Here is a 19,403-nt window from a genome sequence, read left to right as displayed (position 1 = left end):
CACGGGATTGTCACCGGTTCGATCCAAACACCAACATATATATATATATAATAAGTTATTCATTAATTATACATACCACATAATTCTCAATGTACGTGTAGTTCTAACTGGCTGAAAAGTGGCCACGGCATGATGCCAACAAAACAACTTCTGTACTTACGTGTACGTACGTATTAATTGCAAAGATAACTTGGGAACCTCTGGATATATATATATCTCTTTTTGAGAGAGACAGCGATCGAGGGCGTTAGAGGTTTGATAATTTCTTTGCATGCATGGCGAAGAACTAGCCGATGATCAATTGAATCACGCGGTATAAGAGTACTGATTATTGATCAGTAACCAACTCGTAAGTGATTAATTTGTAGGACAAGATTGGATTAGTACTGTACGTTCTGATCAGACATGTTGGGATCGGACTGGGAAGCAGCTCACGCAAGCCAGACATGTTTTTAGATATTTGGCTACTAGAGGTACCCTGCAGCTAGCATGACTGTGACCATCAGAATGCAGGACTACGAAACCTGCATGGCTTGTCCTGGCTGGGTTAGATGTTGATGAGATGCAGCGCCTCCACCGCAAACAAGCTAGCTATATCGACACTATTAATTGAGTCCGATCGATCTTTTCAGTTGAGGAGCCCACGCAAGAACATGTCAAAGCTATTAGCTTGGCATGCAGCTATATAAATATAGTACTGGCCAGGGCCACGTGTTTTGTTTCAATAATTAAAAATTTACGAATTATTATATTTATAAAAAAAATTATTATATAAAATAAATATATAAACTGATATAATTTTATAAAATTAGTTAAATTTACAATCTAACGTATCATGTCAATCTATATCAATTTATAAATTTATTTTTATACATATATTTCTTTTGTAATTAAAATATTTTTTAATTCTAAAACTAGGCTCTTATAAAAAAATTATAATCATTAATAAAACCTGATTACAATTAAGAACGGAGAGAAAAGAAAATTAATGATAAAACGTGGGAGTTCAAGATCAATATCTCGGGACTATTTTAGAAAAATTTTACAAGAAACTACTGAATGTGATTATTGTTCGATTTCGCTGCAATTCCCCTTATTGGGAATGACTGTATTATGTATGAAAAAACAATATATATATATATATATATATATTATACCCACATAAATTGCAGAAGTACGCGCGCATGACTAATTTCATACTATTTCTGCATGTCCAGTCTTGTCTGATTTGGACGTGTACGGTACAATAATTTCATGGATCGCACTGCTTCTGAGTTACATAAGATTTACCATGCTCAAATCCTTCTGGCGCCGTATGGTATCTATGCATGGACGTAATTGAGCAACGTGTTCAAATTTATGACGTTGAGGGAGGGAGGGAGGGAGGGAGGGGACCCAAATAACACATTGTTATATATGTTCAATTGACAACAACTTGGGTCGCAGATTGATGTTTTATTCGACACAACACTTGACTAGATCGTACTTTCTTCAACTTCTAAACAGTCTAAAAAGATAAGGATGGTGTTACATTCACCATCAATTCTATCGAGAATTTGTCCCGATCGACAAGGCCATTTGGCCTCTTCGTATATATACATATATGTATATATATTTATATCCTTAAATGTTTTAAAAAAAAATTATAACATCATTAAAAAATATTTTTTTAATCATTAAGTGATAAAAAAAATATATATATATATATATATCGAGACTCATTGTCAGGACATATCATCGATCAAGACACCCAGCATTTTCCAAAAAATAATTGCGCAACATAAAGAAACATTTCTCCATCTCATTATATATATACAATCATTCATTGAAATGGTAATATTCCATATGAATGAAGAGGGGTATATTTAAAAACTCTACTGATCTTTATTTGTGTTGATATATGAACAAATTAGGTTAGGTTTAAATAGTGAGTTGAGACAAAAATTGAAATTTTAATAAAATATTATTAGAATCTTTTTTTTAAATATTAATTTAAAAAATTAAATTATTTATTAATTTATTTTGTGTGAATATATGTATATATATATATATATATATTATCATTGCTAGTATTGATAATACTACTGAAGCAGCAAATTTCAAAGAGTGATTTCGAATTATCCAATTCGATTAAAGAATTGGAGAGAAACCTATTTCCAGCTCAAGCTAAAGGAATTATATATATATATATATATATATGTATATATATTATTTATATATAATGTCATCATGTGTTTTTAAAGCCATGTACTGGTCTGGCTATATTCAAACTTAAATAATTTAAGTAGCCTAAGGAAATTCAGCTTACAGCTAGGGCCTGAAATCCAGTACTCCAATTATAAGTACCATTTTTAAAGACGCATAGACCGTACGTACGTCCAATTGATCATACGGTTCACAACTGACATGATCAAATCAATAACCTAATTCCGATCACAAAGCATGCATGCATTAGTTATTCCTAGCTAGGCCGATTATGGAGAGATGGGTGATCGTGCATGCACACAAGTTGATGCCATTTGGGATGGGGAGTAGATCGAGCTAACTGCCGGCTGGCCCTGGGGCAGGTCTCGCCCGGCCAATATATGGTGGCCTGGGTTAACTTAAGGATCATTGATAATTCAATGCTTTGAGAGGGAAATTAAAGGAATATTAATGATCAAGAAGAAACTGCATGACATGCATGCCCAAAGCCATGCCATTGGAAACCATGTGTAAACCTCGCCCGATCATGGTGAATTTAGGTAAACATGAGCAGCTTGCGCACTTTGGTGAGCCAACATGAGCAGCAGCAACATGCTCGGTGTACAAAATAATTGGCCCTTCTATCTCATGTTGGTGCACTTCTATGATCGATCGGGCCTTGACTTTCGATCTCTTTATGGCCTCTAAAGTTTTGTGGTGCTATTCTGATGGAGCCCCTAAAATTTGGGCATAAGTAGTACTGTTGTTGATCTTTATCTCTGCCAATGTGGTCCACTAAAATTTAATCCCTTCCCTCTATCTATCCTATTCTTTTTCTTTTAAGATTACCAATGATTTCTTCTTTCCATTTTAGTTCTTTTGATCCTTTTTTCCTTCCATGCAATGTAGACTTCTGTTGATTATCTATATATATATACATATATAGAGAAATACTTCAACTACAAAAAAATTATACAAAAGTAAATCCACAAACTCATGTGATTTGATGCAATACGTTAGATTGTAAAGTTAATTTTAATTGTAAAATAGATCTAATGCATCACGTAAAATTACATCAATTTGTGGGTTTACTTTTGTATAATCTCTTTATATATGTAGCAATATATATATATATATATATTTATATGTATATATAAGAACAATAATTAACCATTTCCTTTTCTTTGAATCCACCTAATCTAGAATTGACTAACAGTATGGTCATATATATAGTAACAAAAAAATTTATGTGCAGTCACTTTTACGTATTCATTGCACATTTCATTACTGTGATTGTCTACATCACTTTTTTTAATATAAAATAACTGCTCTAGTCAATCACATCAGTGAAGTGCACAAAAAGTTTGTAAAAGTAACTGTATATAAGAAAACTCATATAGTAATTGTATTAGTAATACAAATGTTTTAAACTGATCGACTTGGATTGTTAGATTAATATATAGACTACTCAACAAGCCACTCAAGGTTGACTCGCGATCAACAAAACTAGAATTTGCTTCAATTCACTTATCAAATGAGCGGTTTATGAATACATAATTACCAATTTATATAGTACTTGAATGACTATATATAAATATATTTACAAAAATTTAAAAATGATTTCAAATTAAGATTTTATTAGTAGGTGTTAGATACAACAATAATTTATTCTTAAAAATCAAGTAGCTCGTTCATAAAATAAATAAACTCTTTGTGATCAACATATAATATATATATATATATATATAACTTAATAATTGATGATAAACTCTAATCCTCCACGGCCTATATATATGTATATATATATTACAAAAAAAATAATTTTTTGTGTCGTCTAAATTCGTCATAAAAAATACAAAATGCATTGCTAATAAATAATTAATCACGATATGTTTTGTGTTTTTTGCGACGAATTTAAACAACTCAAAAAGCTATTTTTCTTGTAGATATATGCATATAATTACGTAATTTGAAGAAAAAGTAAATCAAACAAAACTAATTAATAACTCGATCGATCACTCTCGTCCAAACTGGACTGATCAGATATATATATATATAATTAATATAGTCCAAAGCTATGAAACTCAAATCATTATGAATCATATATCAAAGTGCAAATAGTTCTTCCCGTGTCACAAATGCCATGATGATGTTTTGGCTTTTCCATAAACTGAGCTAGCGCGCAGTACTGCATGCGCAAGCGCAAGCACAAGCACGCAGCACTGCTTAATTAATGCTAGTAGCACTTGGCATGCTAAGTGAAGCAAAATCAGCAGGATCCATTCCGATTTACTTTCTGCATGGAAATCATGTTGACTTTAGTACGAAAGCTATCTAGGGATCATATCTATTAATATATATGTACACAGAAGATGCGGGGATTTTAGGGGCGGACTTAGGCATAAGGCATGAGGGTCTTTTCAAGATTTGATAGCACAAGATTTCATGCATATATATCTAGATGCCGCAATATCAACGGTCGTGGCTGTTCCAAACAATCAAGATTATACGTACGTAGTACTTAGCACTAGGATTTCATGACTACCACGATCGAGCATGCTAGCTAGCTAGATATATATGCGATCGAGAGAAAGTAGTATAGAGTACTGATCGTGATATTAATGCCTAATGCATGCATATATGAAACAAGGATGGCCCATAGAGCATTAAGCCGGCAAAAGTAGCATCAAGTGGGAAATGACTCTCCATTGCTAGCTTTTCATAATAATGGTTATTAGCAAGCTAGCTAGCATGGCTTATAACTCAACCAAAGTGTCACTATTCTACAAATTGACACAACATTAATACATGAAAATGCTTGGATTTGCATATAACATCTCGTCTTGTCAAAGTTTATCCCAAGAAAAAACAGTTCAAAGATATGTACCCCGGCCGGCCAAATAGGCCCCACAAGCAGTACCCCCTCTTAAGTGGGTCCCCCACCCACAATTTGTGATCTCATTTTAGCTAATGCATGCATGGCATCTTCTACATGTAGACCCCACAACCACCATCAGTACCACCACTGGCCTTCATGATTCCCAACAGTCCCAAGACCAAAAGAAGCCTCCCAACACCACGCATGGGCTGCCACCACACCAAATCAATGATGCTTCACTACAACACTTTCTCTAACATGCATTTCTCTGGTGATCTCCTCCTCTCTGGTACTCTATATATCTATAAATACACACACATGCAGTATACACACATAAGTAACACGAAGAATATTATATTTTTCATAGCTAGAAAAGTTGATTTTTGGGTCATGGAAAAGAGCAAGTCATTCCCCGAGTATTCCTCTTCTTATTCCGGGGAATTTGAATTCCGGGAACGCTCAAACTCGTACAACTTTAACGGGCCGTGCGAGAAAGGTCACGGGTTCGCTACCTCGAGCGATCCAGAGCTGAAGAGGAAGAAGAGGATTGCATCTTATAACGTGTTCACCAAGGAAGGTAAGGTTAAATCAAACGTGAGGAACAGCCTCAAGTGGATCAAGGGCAAGTTCAGCGACGTACGTTATGGTGTGTGACTCATTATCTAAGAGTGGTGTTCAAATTTGATCATAAGTAGTGCTATGATCTCCTTGTTCTTAGTCACTTTCTCAGGTTTCATGCATGATCCTCTGTATATTTTGTGTCATGGTTTTGTTTGATTGTTGATGATCATCTAGGTCGACGAGGGAAAATCTCCACAAAAGAGAGGGAAAAAAAATGAAAAAGACTTTGGGAGATGCTATTCCCTCTTTGAAACACATGTCAAAAGTGTCATGATGTTCAACAGAAGTACGAACGTTATTTGGGGTTTGATATATATGTTTTTGGTGACATATATATGATGAGTGTTTTCGTTCTTTTCTTGATCTCCTTCTTCTCTAATGCATGGAATAAGTAGAAATATTTAAAAGGAAAAAAGAAGAAGAAAGAATTTCAAAAACGATCGATCGATATTCCTTGCGTTCTTTCTCTGGACATGATTCCATTTGGTTATATTATGAATGAATATTAGACCGGAGAGCAAATACAAGTACCCACATGACATACTTGACCTGGAGATTCTTTCTTCTCGCTTTACTATGCAACAATTATCAAAACAAATTAAGTTTGGAGAGCAAAATTGGGGCATCAGTACGCACCTAAATCATGCGACGATCGAATTAAGACATCTTTTCCATATTTCTGATCATGGAGACAGATCAAGTTGGAGTTACAATGCAAGATTAAGGTGTCGTTTGGATAGTGAGTTGAAATCAAAGTTGAAAGTTAAATAAAATATTGTTAGAATATTATTTTTTAATATTATTATTATTTTGAGACTTGAAAAAGTACTTGAATTGATTATTATATTTTGTGTGAAAATTTAGAGAAGTTGTAATGATAAGATAAAATAAGATGAAACACTTTAACTATCCAAATAGGGCCTAAAAAGAACTGCCACTTGTCTAGCAGTTTGCAAGGTTGAACCACTTCGCAAAAACACTCTGATCTCTATGAAACTGCCTACAATACCACCTGTACTTATATATGTTTCCTTTGATATCTCCGGGATGCCTTTGATCTCTTTTTTATTTCCCTCCTCCTTTCTCCTTAATTTCATGCTCTCTCCTATCTTCCTGATCATCTCCTTCAATTAATTCCTCAATTTCCTCTTCTTTTCATCGCATGGATCTACCGAAATCACACAAGTACGTCCACACTCCACCAAGCTGATCTTAGGAATGGTTTGTTTCTTCCATACATGCACGACCTAAAAGAAAATTGATTAAAAAATAATTCTGCAGCATATTTTTCTATGAAATACATCATTTTTTTTTCTGCGTAGGACACATAGAATTGGGAGGCAACAAAGCAGCCATAAGAAAATCAAGCAGACTGTCGTTCGATATTGGTCCAACATGAGTTTAATTAATCCAAACTACCAGACAACCACGTACTCGATCGCCTGTAGGCGAAGAGACTAATTATAAAATTCTGAGGTATTTAACGAAATCAAAATATTATAAAATCTGAAGAAACTCCTTCACAGTTTAGATAGAACATCCACTACAAGAAAAGTGGGCTTTTGTGACCAAAACTTTGACCAAAATGATTATTTCTGACTGTTTTCGTAGGAAATAGTTCTTTTGATCACTAAATTTTAGTCATAAAAACCCACTTCTCTTGTAGTGATCCTTAATTCTTTGGCTGGCTTGATGAAGCCTATAACATATATTGAAGCAATTTGATCAAATCTTGAAAAGACGGGAAGAAAAGATCTTTGATTCTTTCATACAAACTGATCTTTACAAGAGATGTACAGTATTTATACATAAAGGATAAAGTCAAATAAAAGTTAAGTAACTAACTAAGAGAAGTGACTAAGTAACTAACTAGTTTTCTACCAATTACAATATGCCAGCTCAGAATAATATATGTAGTAGTCTCCCTCAAGATAAATGGTATATGTTATTAACATTCATCTTGGACAACAATGAGTGAAAAATATATAGCAGACCCAAGAGATTTAGTAAGTAAATGAGCAAATGAGCAAGCTAGTGACTTGAAGAAACATGAAATGTTCCGAGGACTCCAGCTTGAATTTTTTTTATGATCAAATGACAATTCAATTCAATATGCTTAGTTTTCTCGTGAAATACAGGGTTGACTGCAATATGGATGGTAACTTGGTTGTCACAAAAGAGTATGGAAGCATGAGGATGTTGTTGTTGCAAATCTGAAAGTAAAGATTAGAGCCATGTCAATTCACAAACAGTATAGGCCATGGACCTATATTCAGCCTCTGCATAAGACCTTGATACCGTCTTTTGCTTTTTGGATTTCTAGAAGATGAGTGAATCACCAAGAAATATACAATAACCAGATGTAGATCTTTTTGTATCGAAGCAGCTAGCCCAATCTGAATCAACAAAGGCCTTGAGATGGATTAATTGAATAAGAAGTTGAGAAGAAAATACCATGCCCTAGTGCCATTTTAATGTACTTTAAGATTCTAAGGGCTGCTTACATATGTGGAAGTCTAGGAGAATCAAGGAATTGACTCAAATGGTGTAATGAATATGTAATGTGTGGTCTTGAGTTGGTGAGATATAGTAATCTACCAATAAGTCTTTTGTAAGAAGAAACATCTTCAAGTAACTCACCATCATTCTTTGATAACTTGCAATGAGTATCCATTGGAAAATTAACAGGTTTACATCCTAACAAACCAGCATCTGAAAGTAACTCTAAGGCATACTTGCACTGACATAGAGAAATACCTTTCTTGGATTGAGCAATTTCCATGCCCAAAAAATACTTGACGGGACTTAAATCCTTTAACTTGAAGTGTTCACTCAATGAGGATTTAATGGACTATATAGCATCCAAATCACTGCTTACTAACAGTATGTCATCAACATATACCAATAATGCAACAAATGAATCATTTTGCTTTCTTGTAAACGAGTAATCTGACTTGAATTGAATAAATCCCAGATTCAACAAGGTTGTAATAAACTTTGAGTTCCACTACCCAGAAGCCTATTTTAGTCTATATAAGGACTTTTGCAATTTGCAAAACTTTGTGTCCCCCTTCTTCAAATACCTAGGAGGTGGTTTCATGTATACTATTTCTTCCAAATCTCTATATAAAAAAACATTATTGACATATAAATGTATCAAATGCCAATTATGAATAGCTATGGAGGATAAAAATTAAAAAAAAAAAAAAAAAAACAGTGCACTGTTACCGTTTTGCAACAGGAGAAAAAGTTTTAGATAGTCCAGGCCTTCCCTTTGTGCATAACCATTGGCAACTAATCTAGCTTTGTATCTCTCAATAGAACCATCAGTATTAAACTTAGTTTTATATATCCATTTACAACCAATTGGAATTTTGTTGGGTGGTAGGTCAATTAGAATCCATGTGTTATTTGATTCTAAAGCAAGTAATTTAGTGGACATAACATCTCTCTAATGAGAATGCTTAACAGTTTGATGATAAAATTCAGGTTCTAGAGTAGATGAGATAATTCAAGATTCACGAAAGTACCAAGCTATTACAGCGATCCCACACAGCATATAATGGATCTGTGTCGATCGGCTGAACAATTGCTCCATTTATGAACCCCATTTTATTCTTGGCCTTCAACGCCATCTCCATCGATCTACACCAGCTATGATAATTGTCTCCCATAAGCAACTTGGACACCAGCATAGATACAAGTAAATCTCCATTTTGTAACTGGTAAGGTTTTGAATCATCAATATTTAACGATACAGAGGCTATTGAAGCCATTCGCAGCGGACAAAAGCGAAATCCTAAGGTATCCTCTCTGATACCATGAAGCAAATCTTGGAAAGACTGGAAGAAAAGATCTTTGATTCTTTCATACGAACTGGTCTTTACAAGAGAGATATACAGTATTTATACAGAAAGGGTAAAGTCAAATAAAAGTAAACTAACTAAAATAAGTAACTGAGTAACTAATTCTCTACCAATTACAATATGCCATTTCAGATTAATATTTGTGATATATATCAGATTAAAATTTGTGATATATATCAAACAAAAAAGACAACAGAAAGTCCATTAGCATTCTACAATAATGCATTATCTATCGAGCTCAAGGGCATATGATCATAACAAATAATAGGAGACAATTACAGCATAGTATGTTGCTAAATAATATTATATGGTTATTCGTTCTGATCCACAAAGGAGAACAAAAAAAATGGTTAACAAACTCTCAGGTAGTGATCAGCAGTAACTTAGGAAAAAAATCTCTGCGCTATATGCAGTCATCTCACTTGTCTTAATCATCAACTGCATATACATCAAAATGATTCCTTCGGCCTGTTTTTCTGAAATCTCTAGTCGATGCAGACCTTTGGACATGATTTGACCTGAACCTGCCGTTATCTTTAATGTAATTGGCGATGTGTGTTCTGGTGGTGGGTGGTGGGGGCAGGTTCTTGATCATGTTGACGTTGCTAGCATTAGGATGATCTTGTGTCTTTGGTGAAATCATTTGATTAAAAGAAAACACATCTGGGGATAGAGAGAAATTTGAGCTCTCGGTTTGGCTGGAGGGCTTTACACCACTAGAGGAAGTACTACCTGTAGTCAAGGTTGGTCTCTCTTTTCTGCTGGCTGGCTTTACATGATCAGAGTAGATGTTACTGGTTGTGCTACGTGGCTCTTGGCTTTGCACATTTGTCTCAGGAGTCTTCTCCTGCTACAAAAAATTTTAAAGAATGACATATATCCATGATTCCATTTCAATTGCAATGTGAAACCAACATTGATAGACGTCATTGTATGGAAACTCAAAAAAAGAGGGGTGCTGATTTCAATGCCTTTGTTTTTCATTTTTTTTACCTTTGTAGTATAATATACAGAATCTTCCTCGGGCTTTGCAGGGGCTAGATCTTTTCTCCTGCGCTCACATACTGTCCTAGACGGTTGTTTCATTCTAGAACTCCTGTGCCTGAGAAAAAAAAAACTAGGATAATAAGTGGATTTCTTGACCCGCAAAAATTCTCATCCCTAAAGCCTTTGCTGTTTATGGAGACTGAAGTGTTCAGAATTACAGTATGAAGTTCTTCTCTTAAATTACAAAAACAGCAACATCAATATATCTAACCCTCTTCTTTTATAGTATTGAAATGTATTGGTTCACAGTTTTTCACTTCATGATTGAGAAAATACTATAACATTTCCTGAACTACAACCTAATTTATTCAGTTTTCTCATGAATAAAACACTTTGATCAATTTACAAGACACTAATTCTGTGCTGTTAAAAACATTATTACTAGTCAGAAAAAGCACTTTGTTTGGTAAAGAGGAAATGCGTTTACTTTCTCTCTTCATTAGCTTCCTTCAGTTCATCTTCTTTGCTGTGGACAAACGGTAGATCTGAAAGGTTGCATGCCAATGGACTAGTGTAAAAGAACTGCAAAAGCAGAATGTTTTGCCTGTTAGAATGCACTTCTTAACTAATCTTTCAAGCATGTTTGCCACGATTCGTGCCATAAAGACACAAATTAAAAAAGTTCTCGCCAGCATGCTGAAAGGTCCCCTCAAAACATTGTTGTTTTTCTTTTTATGTTTTTTCTAACAAATTTCAGATCATAATGTAAAACTTCCAGCTACTACTTACTTCATTTTGGAGAGCCAAAGAGGCACAGCCCCTATATGCTGGGTCCAGAGCTAAAAGAGTGTTCAACAGACCCAAAGAAGATGCAGGAAATTGGCTGAATGCCTCTGTAATACTAGGCCTGAACTGTGGAATTTTGAATTTTGAAGGCAGTTTCAACTTTTTCCAGTATTCCTCCGATGGTGTGCCACATAGTTTAAAAATCCTGTGAATTTGCTCGACCTAAAGTGTACAGAAAGAAGGAAAAAAAAAAACCAGAGAGATGTTGAAAAAAACTTTAGGGAATAGATCGATTACAACAATTGACTGGACCTATTACCTCTGTTCTACCAGGCATTATTGGATGCCCAGCAACCATTTCTGCCAAAAGGCATCCAGCACTCCAAAGATCAATACCAACACCATAATGGGTAGCTCCTAATAACAGTTCAGGGGCTCTGTACCAAAGTGTCACAACTCGGTTTGTGAGAGGCAGATTATGGTTTCGAGTGTAAAAATTTGCAAGCCCAAAATCTGCAATCTTTAGCACCCCCCGTTTATCGATCAAAAGATTTGCTCCTTTAATGTCTCGATGTAAAATCCCCCTATCATGGCAGTGCTGCAGGCCTGAGAGCAGCTGCTGCATGTAGCATTTGACCTGTGATTCATCAAGTTTTCCTTCAGAGCGAGAGATGATTGTTGCCAAATCTGTCTGCATGAAATCGAAAACCAGATACAGACTGTATTGCAATCTTGATGTAGCCAATCCTTCTAGTTTTATTATGTTGGGATGATCCAACTTCTGTAACATCGTTATTTCTCGTGCCATAAACTTGATACTCTCAGGTTCTGATGTGTCGAAACGGACCTTCTTTAGAGCAACAATTTTGTTGCTCTCTCTATCTCGAGCTTTGTACACATTGCTGTAAGTCCCCTGGCCCACCTGTAAAATACCACACACTTTCATAGAAGCAAGTGGCTACCCTCCCTGCTTCCAGTATCAACTCAAACAAAACAATATGTTCTGTTTGGGTGCCAAGATTATGAGGTAAAAGGAAAGAAATTCATGTTTCGGGTCATATATTTTTTTTTAAACTAGTACTATCAACCTGAGAATTAAAATAAATAGCAACAATGGATCAAAACTGAAATCATGAAAACAAAAACTTTCTAAGACTATCAGAAGAATCCGGTGAGATCAACAATCACTTCCTACTTCTGACATTTTGGAAAAGAAAGCATCCATTTTGCAACATACAATCACTTTAAACCTCAGCTCGAAATTATAAAGAACGAAAGTGAAATCGAACAGACACGCTCGTACTGACATACCTTAGTAAGCATAGTATAGGAATCAGCACTCTTGGGAACCAACCCCATCAATACCTCTCTTGGAACATTATCCATGAGCCATTTTGGCCATCCATCCACCAACTCAACCTCTTCAATTGGCTTAAAAAATGACACTCTCTGTGAAACAATATTATTCCCATCGTTACCACCAACGTTTTTCTTTTCCTCTCCATTGATCAACTTCCCTTCTCCTCTAGTACTGCCGTCTGCTTTACCATAAGGGGCATTGTGCTTTTTCGACTCAGCCCTAAACTGCCTACCTGACTCCCTATGCATATCCCTTTGACCTGTTGAACGTCGATGATTATCCATAAATCCATCTCTTCCAACGTAGCCACTTTCTAGTTTCAACTTGTTTATGCCTCCAAATTGTGAGCTCTCTGGTGGCTTGGTCTGAACACAGCCCATGCCTGCCTCGGTCTAGTCCGAGTATTTCCTTATTTCCTAAAACTTAAGAGGGAATGTTGATCAACATAATATCATGATGAAGAAGGAAAGAAGAGGAGAAAGAAACAGATGACATCTGGGCTAGTATGAGAGAGAGAGAGAGAGAGAGAGAGAGAGAGAGTGTGTAGTGAGGGGCTTGCCGCTTGGCCGTTCTGGGCCGGCTTTTTGGGGAATCATACAACGTGGAAGGAACTTTTCTTGTTCTTCTGAGACTTCTTAGTTTTCTCCGCTTGAGTTGTGTGCAAACAAGAAAGGATTCTACGGAAGTACAACTGCATAAAAAACGTGACGTTGTAGCATAAATCATTGTCATAAATCCGAAAACAGTACTCCCAAATAGTAAACTTTATATTGGATTTGAAAAAAGAAAAAAAAAAAGGTCACAAGCGATTCTGAAACATACAATCAAAACTCATAAACCTCAAATTACTTTCAAATATTTAATTCTTTATGAAATATAAGCCGTCTTGTCTCCATTAATTCATGTTCATGAGCTTTTCAAAAATATATAGAACAGTGCACTAAACACCATATCCATATAGATCATCTTCTGTTTGAAATAATGTAAAGTTTATTAAAAAATTGACATGATACAACTCTATTTATGAATGAAATTTAAAACATGTGTCCAATAATTAATTCTTAAACGCTCAAATAAAAAAAAATATTAATGCTAAGATATATGAAAGGGCCATGCATAACGGCCGAAGAGTGTTTATAGTTATTACTGTTAATTAGTTTTGAACAAGTCAGAGGGTGATTCACGTGTAATTTCAGGAGACCATCATAAACAGGAGTTTCATTCTGATTTGGGTGTGGTGGGATATCGATTATCGAGGAGGATAATATTCATTTGACTCTCTCTGTCTCGGTTTTCTCAGAATCAAACAATCAAGCAAAAAGCTCCCATCTTTTCGTTCCTTACTTCGCGTAAATTCTTGGGCCAGATCAATCCCGTAAAACAGAGTGTGTTTTGGGACGTTGGGACGTCGTATTAGTGGAGAAAGAAATCTGGGTTCGCCATGTTTTTGTGTGTCAAATTTGTGTGCTTTACTCTCTGTTTTTTTTTTTTTTTTTTTTTTTTTTTTTTTTTTTTTTTTGAGTTCCAAGAGTAGAGTGGAAGGGTGTCTGTTTTACCGATCTTGTTGAGGCTTTGTTTGGCCGTTAAGATAAGTCTGTAAAACTCGCACTTCCCCGGACTTTAGAAACCAGAAACGCGCCTAATTACAAGCATTTCACCTGCTAATTTGATGGAGTTGTTCTATCTTTCAAGCAACCACGAAGGGAGAAAAAAATAAACACAAAAAATGTCGTTTTTACCAAAATGATTTCTATAGTGTTTTCTCATCGATGCCTTTTTTCTTTCAATCCCTATTCGTGTGATTACATAATTCTTGGAAGCAGAAAATAAATCTTTCTGCCTGCTTTAAGCAGCCATTACTTATTCATTTTGGAGTCTAAACCATGGGCAGCGTATAATGTTGCAATCTGTCATCAAGAAGATTGCAAAAAATGCTCTGAACACAACAGCCGGTATAATCTTGGGGATTTGGTAAGGCAAAATTGGGGGTCTTTGGTTTAGTTGCTCATGCATTTAGCCAGGTTTGCGCCCTCACAGACATAAAACTGTTGCAGTCATCAGTTTAATAGTGCAAAGATCTTTGAGTATTTGGATGTGAAATTCAGTCCTCTCATATGTTAATTCTTAAATAAAGAAGTAATCGAGTATGAAAAAGCACATGCATTGAAGCATAAATGCCATGTTTGATCTCATTGAAATTCTCCCATGTACATGCAAATTGATCCTACTGGCAATCCCAGTTGCGGGGCATACAGATGTCAGAAACTAGTTTTCCTATGCAAAACTTTCAAACTAACCTCTGGTTCCATTTTCGTTTCACCTGAGTCCCCTTTGCTGGTTTGGAAGAAGCAACATTTTTTTCCATGGGGCGTAACACATGAAAATGAATAACTCAACTGGGTTTCATTTAGCCTTTCTATCTGATTTTTCCTTAGAGTTGATTAGCATCCAATTCATTAATAGACATGTAAATGCATTTTATACATCTCCTCACTTTAGAGGTTGAAGACACAAATCTTTCCCCCAAAGTAGTCTTAAACGATACCAAAACTTGAAAAAAGAAATTAGGAGATTAATTATAATAAATTAGGAATGGAGCAACCTTTTAAAGGGGTGTGCAGCACAGGCATTGATAGGACCTTTTTTTTTTTTTTTTTTAAAGATGGACGGTACTCTAAATTTATTGATGGAATACACAACTCGACAAATTAAAAAAAAAAAAAAAAAAAAACACGATAACAGCTTGAAATTTATTCGAAGAATACCAAACTTTTTACAGTGCGGTGAACTGTAAAAAATTTGGTATTCTTCCTGTATATCTGATACTAGTCTCAAGAGTTAACTGGCAAAAAAGAAAAGTGATGAACTAGTATAGTGAAGATACACCTTGATGATAGGAGATGAAAATGAAACAAATAACTCAACAAGGTCACAAATCAAGCAGAGGATGTGGCTGGAGAACAATCAGAAAGTATCAATGGTATTGAGCATCTAACAAAAGAGTCATTCCAGATCAACTATCCCGAAATTGGAGAGAAGGATCTTTACTTGGTCAACAAAGTCCGAGCCTGTTGCATACTCAGTTAGCATCCCAACAGCAAAACCAAACATCGCCCATCTGTTCGACCGAAACCCCAGTTACAGAAAAATAGAAGATCCCGGATCAAAATCCATGTCATTTCAAAAAAAAAAAAAAATGTATACACCACTATATTAGATATATACGACATTAAACAAAGGATTGACATGGCTGAAATGACTATGACTCATGCACTCATACCAAGAACTGAATTGCTTTGGATATGCATATCCAGGGACCAGGATAACCACGTTCTAAACTACAACCATCAGAGTTCATGTATAATTACCAGACAACATGGGAAAATCATACTTCTCAGAAATATGTTTATCTAGGTTCAATTTTTATAGTTTTCTAAGGTAACTAACATTAAGTCAGCACTAATATAGCCTCTTGCTTTGTAACAGTAGCGTATAACCCAAACAATAGGATTCCTAAGTATATATATTACGATCAATATTACATCGTGTTCATCACCCTATATTGCTAAGTTTTACCATTATTGTAAATTTAATTTCGTAATCTACTCTAAAATAGTAATACAATAGAATTGAAGCAAAGGGTATCGTAATTTTGGTTTAAACCCGGGTTGGGCCGGGGGGGGGGGGGGGGGGGGGGGGGGGGGGGTGTGGTGGTGGTGGTGGGGGGGTTGTGTGCAGGAAGAAAGATGAAAGCTTTACCTTCCGTTGGAAATCTCATTCTTCCCAACGAACCCAAAGAACGGACCTTGATTTGCATCTTCAAGCTTCTTCTGCTTAAAGTAATCCTGAAGCTCCTTAGCCTTCTGCCTCTGAAACTCCAAAGTTATCACATTCTTATCACCCTCAGTAACCACCGCAGCCGGCTTCGGCGGCGGAGCCACCGTAGAAGACGAAGGGGGAGAAGGAGGAGTTGGCTTGAGAGGAGGAGAAGGGGGAGAGGGTTCTCTGACAGAAGGAGCCGCAGGTCTTCTTAGAGGTCCTTCGGTTTGGGAGCTCCTTATGGTGACTGAATGAGGCTTAGTTGAACAGAATCTAAAAGAGAAAGAAGAGGAGGAGGAGGACGGTGAGGAAGTTGGGATTTTGATTTTGATGCATGGGATTGAGGATGTCACTGACATTTTCCTTCTTTACACAGAGACAGGAATTTTGGGTATTGGGATTGATTATGGGTTGATTTTGTTTGGTCGCGGGTTATCGGGGTTTAGAGGGATGTCCATGCGCGTGTGGATAAGATATGGCCAAGTTTCAACAGGGAGATGGCTAGTAAGTTATTTGTACTTGTATATTGGAAAGCAACGTGTCAAGTTGGGATGAAGTGTCCAAAAAAGAAATTGCCATTGCCCTTTTTTTTCACTCTGAAAGGAACCTTGGTTTGTGAAATTTTTCAAAAACGTTGAAAAGCATAACTTTTTCGTTCCAAACTTCTTCATAAGGCTTTTTATCTCTTAAAATCGAGAAACTGTGCTAAATGAATGTTTTAGTTCCATGCAATTAAAAGAATTACCATGATAATGGTTAGTTTGACAGTCCTCCAAAGAGTTATGGATCATTTTGGTTTGCTTTTAGTGATAAGAAGTGCAATAGGTACAAGTGATTATATATAGAGCGGTGCTACTCTGCCGCTCAAAGTGCACCACTCATTTTGATCGCATGCACACTTTTTTTCTTTTTCTTTTTTTTTTCAAATTTTTTTAATATATTTAAATATTTTTAAAAAATATAAAAAAAACAATATACTTAAAATTACTTCATTAATCATTAAGTAAAAAAAATTTTAAAAATAATTTTTGTGACCAGCAGTCAGTTTGAGGGGGTACCGGAAGAGGGCACACAAGCATTTTCCTTATATAAAAATAACTTAACCAACATGATTTCATGTAATCTGTTAGATTTATTTTACAATAAAAATAATTTTACAATATGATGTATAATTTCAAGACATACCATTATAAATTTACTTTTATATAATCTCTTTATAGTTAATATATTTCTCTTATGATATTGTGCTGAGCAGAAATGTACATTTCTAGATTATTATGAGAGGTTGACCCAATAGCTACACTTTTTCCCCATATAAAGGAGTGTGTTGATTTTGCTCTTCAGGGAAAAAACGATGAGCCAATTAAGTATGGAGTATTGGATAGATCAAGACTTTTGTTCACATTCAAGACACAAAATATTGTATCAGCAATGTGGAATGTAGGCGGTTAGTTATTAAAGATGTAAAGTCAAAGAATAGATTGAGGCAACAAGTGTGATTTAAAAGCCTTTTAGACACAACAAAGATGTGTGAGGCCAACATGCCTATTGAATATATGCTCTACTTTTTTTTTTATTCATATAACTTCAGGATTACATCTATTGTTAAGAGAACTTGCACGCATGACCTCTAAAGGCCCATCTTCTAACCATATCATCTCGTTCTCAACTGTTAAGCCTAATTTAGCTGCTGTATAAGCAGCATTATTACAGATTTTAGGAATAAATTAAGACTCCACTTTTAATGAATCTGTAACTTTGTCTTGATATCTTCCGTAAGTTAGCCATGCCATGAGTTGTTGACTGATCTGGAATTAACAGCATTTATTATCACTTTAGCATCCCTTTCAAAATCAACTTGAGCCAAGTCCAGCTCCAAACATAACTTCATTGCTCTCACCATAGAGTTTCCTTCTGCTTGACTAGCAGAATATATATGATCCTTTGCTGCTGTAAGAGTTGCATGCACTGCTCCATCACTATCTCTTATAATTATTCCAATGCCCATTGTTCCATTTTCTTTATCAAAAGCGGCATTAAAATTGACTTTAAACCGAGACCCCACTAGAGGAAACCAATATTGCTTAGCTCTCCCATAATGGACCCTCTCTAATATTCTGGTATCTCTTTGGTGCACCTGTTGGAATTGTGATAATTCAGTAATAGCCACCTCAAAAACGTCCGTTGAACTTTTGAATTGGTTTTTAAAGATGAAATTATTCCTTCTAATCCACAGCTGGTGTAGAACAGCAGAATTATGCTCCACACTTTCTTTTGGTAATCTTGAAATCATCTCAGCCCATAGTATGTCAAAGCTTTCATAATTCCTTTTCCATTTTTTGACTTAACTTCTACTATCCTCCCAAACATCAGCTGCTGCAGGACACGTCCACAAAGCATGGATAACGGATTCTTCCTCTAATTCGCAAATGGGGCATATGTTGCTCTTTAAGCATTTCTTTTTAAAAAGATTTTCTGTTGTAGGTAGAATATTACTTAGTGCCCTCCATATCATCTGTTTTATTTTTCCTAGAATGTTCAGCTTCTATAAATGTTTCCATCTTCCATTATTCTGTCTATCACTAGATGATTCACCGTGTTTATTTTGATATTGCATTGAAGCTTTGAAATAGGCACTCTTGACAGAAAATTGGCCTTTTTTTTATTCCATCCATATTAATTTATGTGCAGACCCCCTATAGCTGATAGGAATTTCAGAGATGATCTTTGTTGTTCATGTAGATTGATGACTTTTAAATTCAAAGGACTCAATGCCATAGAAACTGGACCGAAGCCATTCTCATCATCCACTACGATTTTGGGCAGTTTTATTTGCAGTAAAAATCAAATGTTTACCCTTCTATATATATGCACAAGTTGAATTAACATCCTCTACAGTTAG

The 19,403-nt window shown here is 35.5% G+C and overlaps 2 protein-coding genes across 3 annotated transcripts; both read right to left on the bottom strand.

Moving 5' to 3' along the window:
• Nucleotides 1-9,753: 9,753 nt before the first annotated feature.
• On the bottom strand, nucleotides 9,754-13,383 carry LOC122295582 (probable serine/threonine-protein kinase At1g54610). 2 transcript variants are annotated; one of them, XM_043104658.1, is made up of 6 exons: nucleotides 12,634-13,383; nucleotides 11,642-12,244; nucleotides 11,326-11,544; nucleotides 11,024-11,118; nucleotides 10,543-10,651; nucleotides 9,754-10,399 (listed from the first exon to the last, which is right to left on the bottom strand). In XM_043104658.1, the coding sequence occupies exons 1-6, from the start codon at nucleotides 13,060-13,062 to the stop codon at nucleotides 9,977-9,979; spliced, it is 1,878 nt and encodes a 625-aa protein (XP_042960592.1). In that variant the 5' UTR covers nucleotides 13,063-13,383; the 3' UTR covers nucleotides 9,754-9,976. The 2 variants fall into 2 exon arrangements, with proteins under 2 accessions (XP_042960592.1, XP_042960593.1); XM_043104659.1 differs by having other exon boundaries at nucleotides 9,754-10,396; nucleotides 12,634-13,382.
• Nucleotides 13,384-15,423: 2,040 nt separating this feature from the next.
• Nucleotides 15,424-16,973, bottom strand: LOC122295533 (light-harvesting complex-like protein OHP2, chloroplastic). Its single transcript, XM_043104575.1, has 2 exons — nucleotides 16,442-16,973; nucleotides 15,424-15,800 (listed from the first exon to the last, which is right to left on the bottom strand). Exons 1-2 carry the CDS (start codon nucleotides 16,858-16,860, stop codon nucleotides 15,686-15,688), a joined length of 534 nt encoding a protein of 177 aa, XP_042960509.1. The 5' UTR covers nucleotides 16,861-16,973; the 3' UTR covers nucleotides 15,424-15,685.
• Between the last annotated feature and the right edge of the window lie 2,430 nt (nucleotides 16,974-19,403).

The sequence above is a fragment of the Carya illinoinensis genome, chromosome 15 (assembly GCF_018687715.1).
Source record: "Carya illinoinensis cultivar Pawnee chromosome 15, C.illinoinensisPawnee_v1, whole genome shotgun sequence".
Taxonomy (NCBI): Eukaryota; Viridiplantae; Streptophyta; class Magnoliopsida; order Fagales; family Juglandaceae; genus Carya; species Carya illinoinensis.
This window is presented reverse-complemented; position numbering and strand designations above follow the sequence as displayed.

Excerpts from the sequence above, each read along its gene's own strand:
- LOC122295533 (XM_043104575.1), bottom strand. The coding sequence starts at position 16,860 with ATGTCAGTGACATCCTCAATCCCATGCATCAAAATCAAAATCCCAACT. Across the intron at positions 15,801-16,441 it reads AATGAGATTTCCAACGGAAG|ATGGGCGATGTTTGGTTTTG; the intron begins GTAAAGCTTTCA and ends TCGGTCGAACAG.
- LOC122295582 (XM_043104658.1), bottom strand. The coding sequence starts at position 13,062 with ATGGGCTGTGTTCAGACCAAGCCACCAGAGAGCTCACAATTTGGAGGC. Across the intron at positions 11,545-11,641 it reads TAATGCCTGGTAGAACAGAG|GTCGAGCAAATTCACAGGAT; the intron begins GTAATAGGTCCA and ends TGTACACTTTAG. Across the intron at positions 11,119-11,325 it reads CTTTGGCTCTCCAAAATGAA|TTCTTTTACACTAGTCCATT; the intron begins GTAAGTAGTAGC and ends CTGCTTTTGCAG.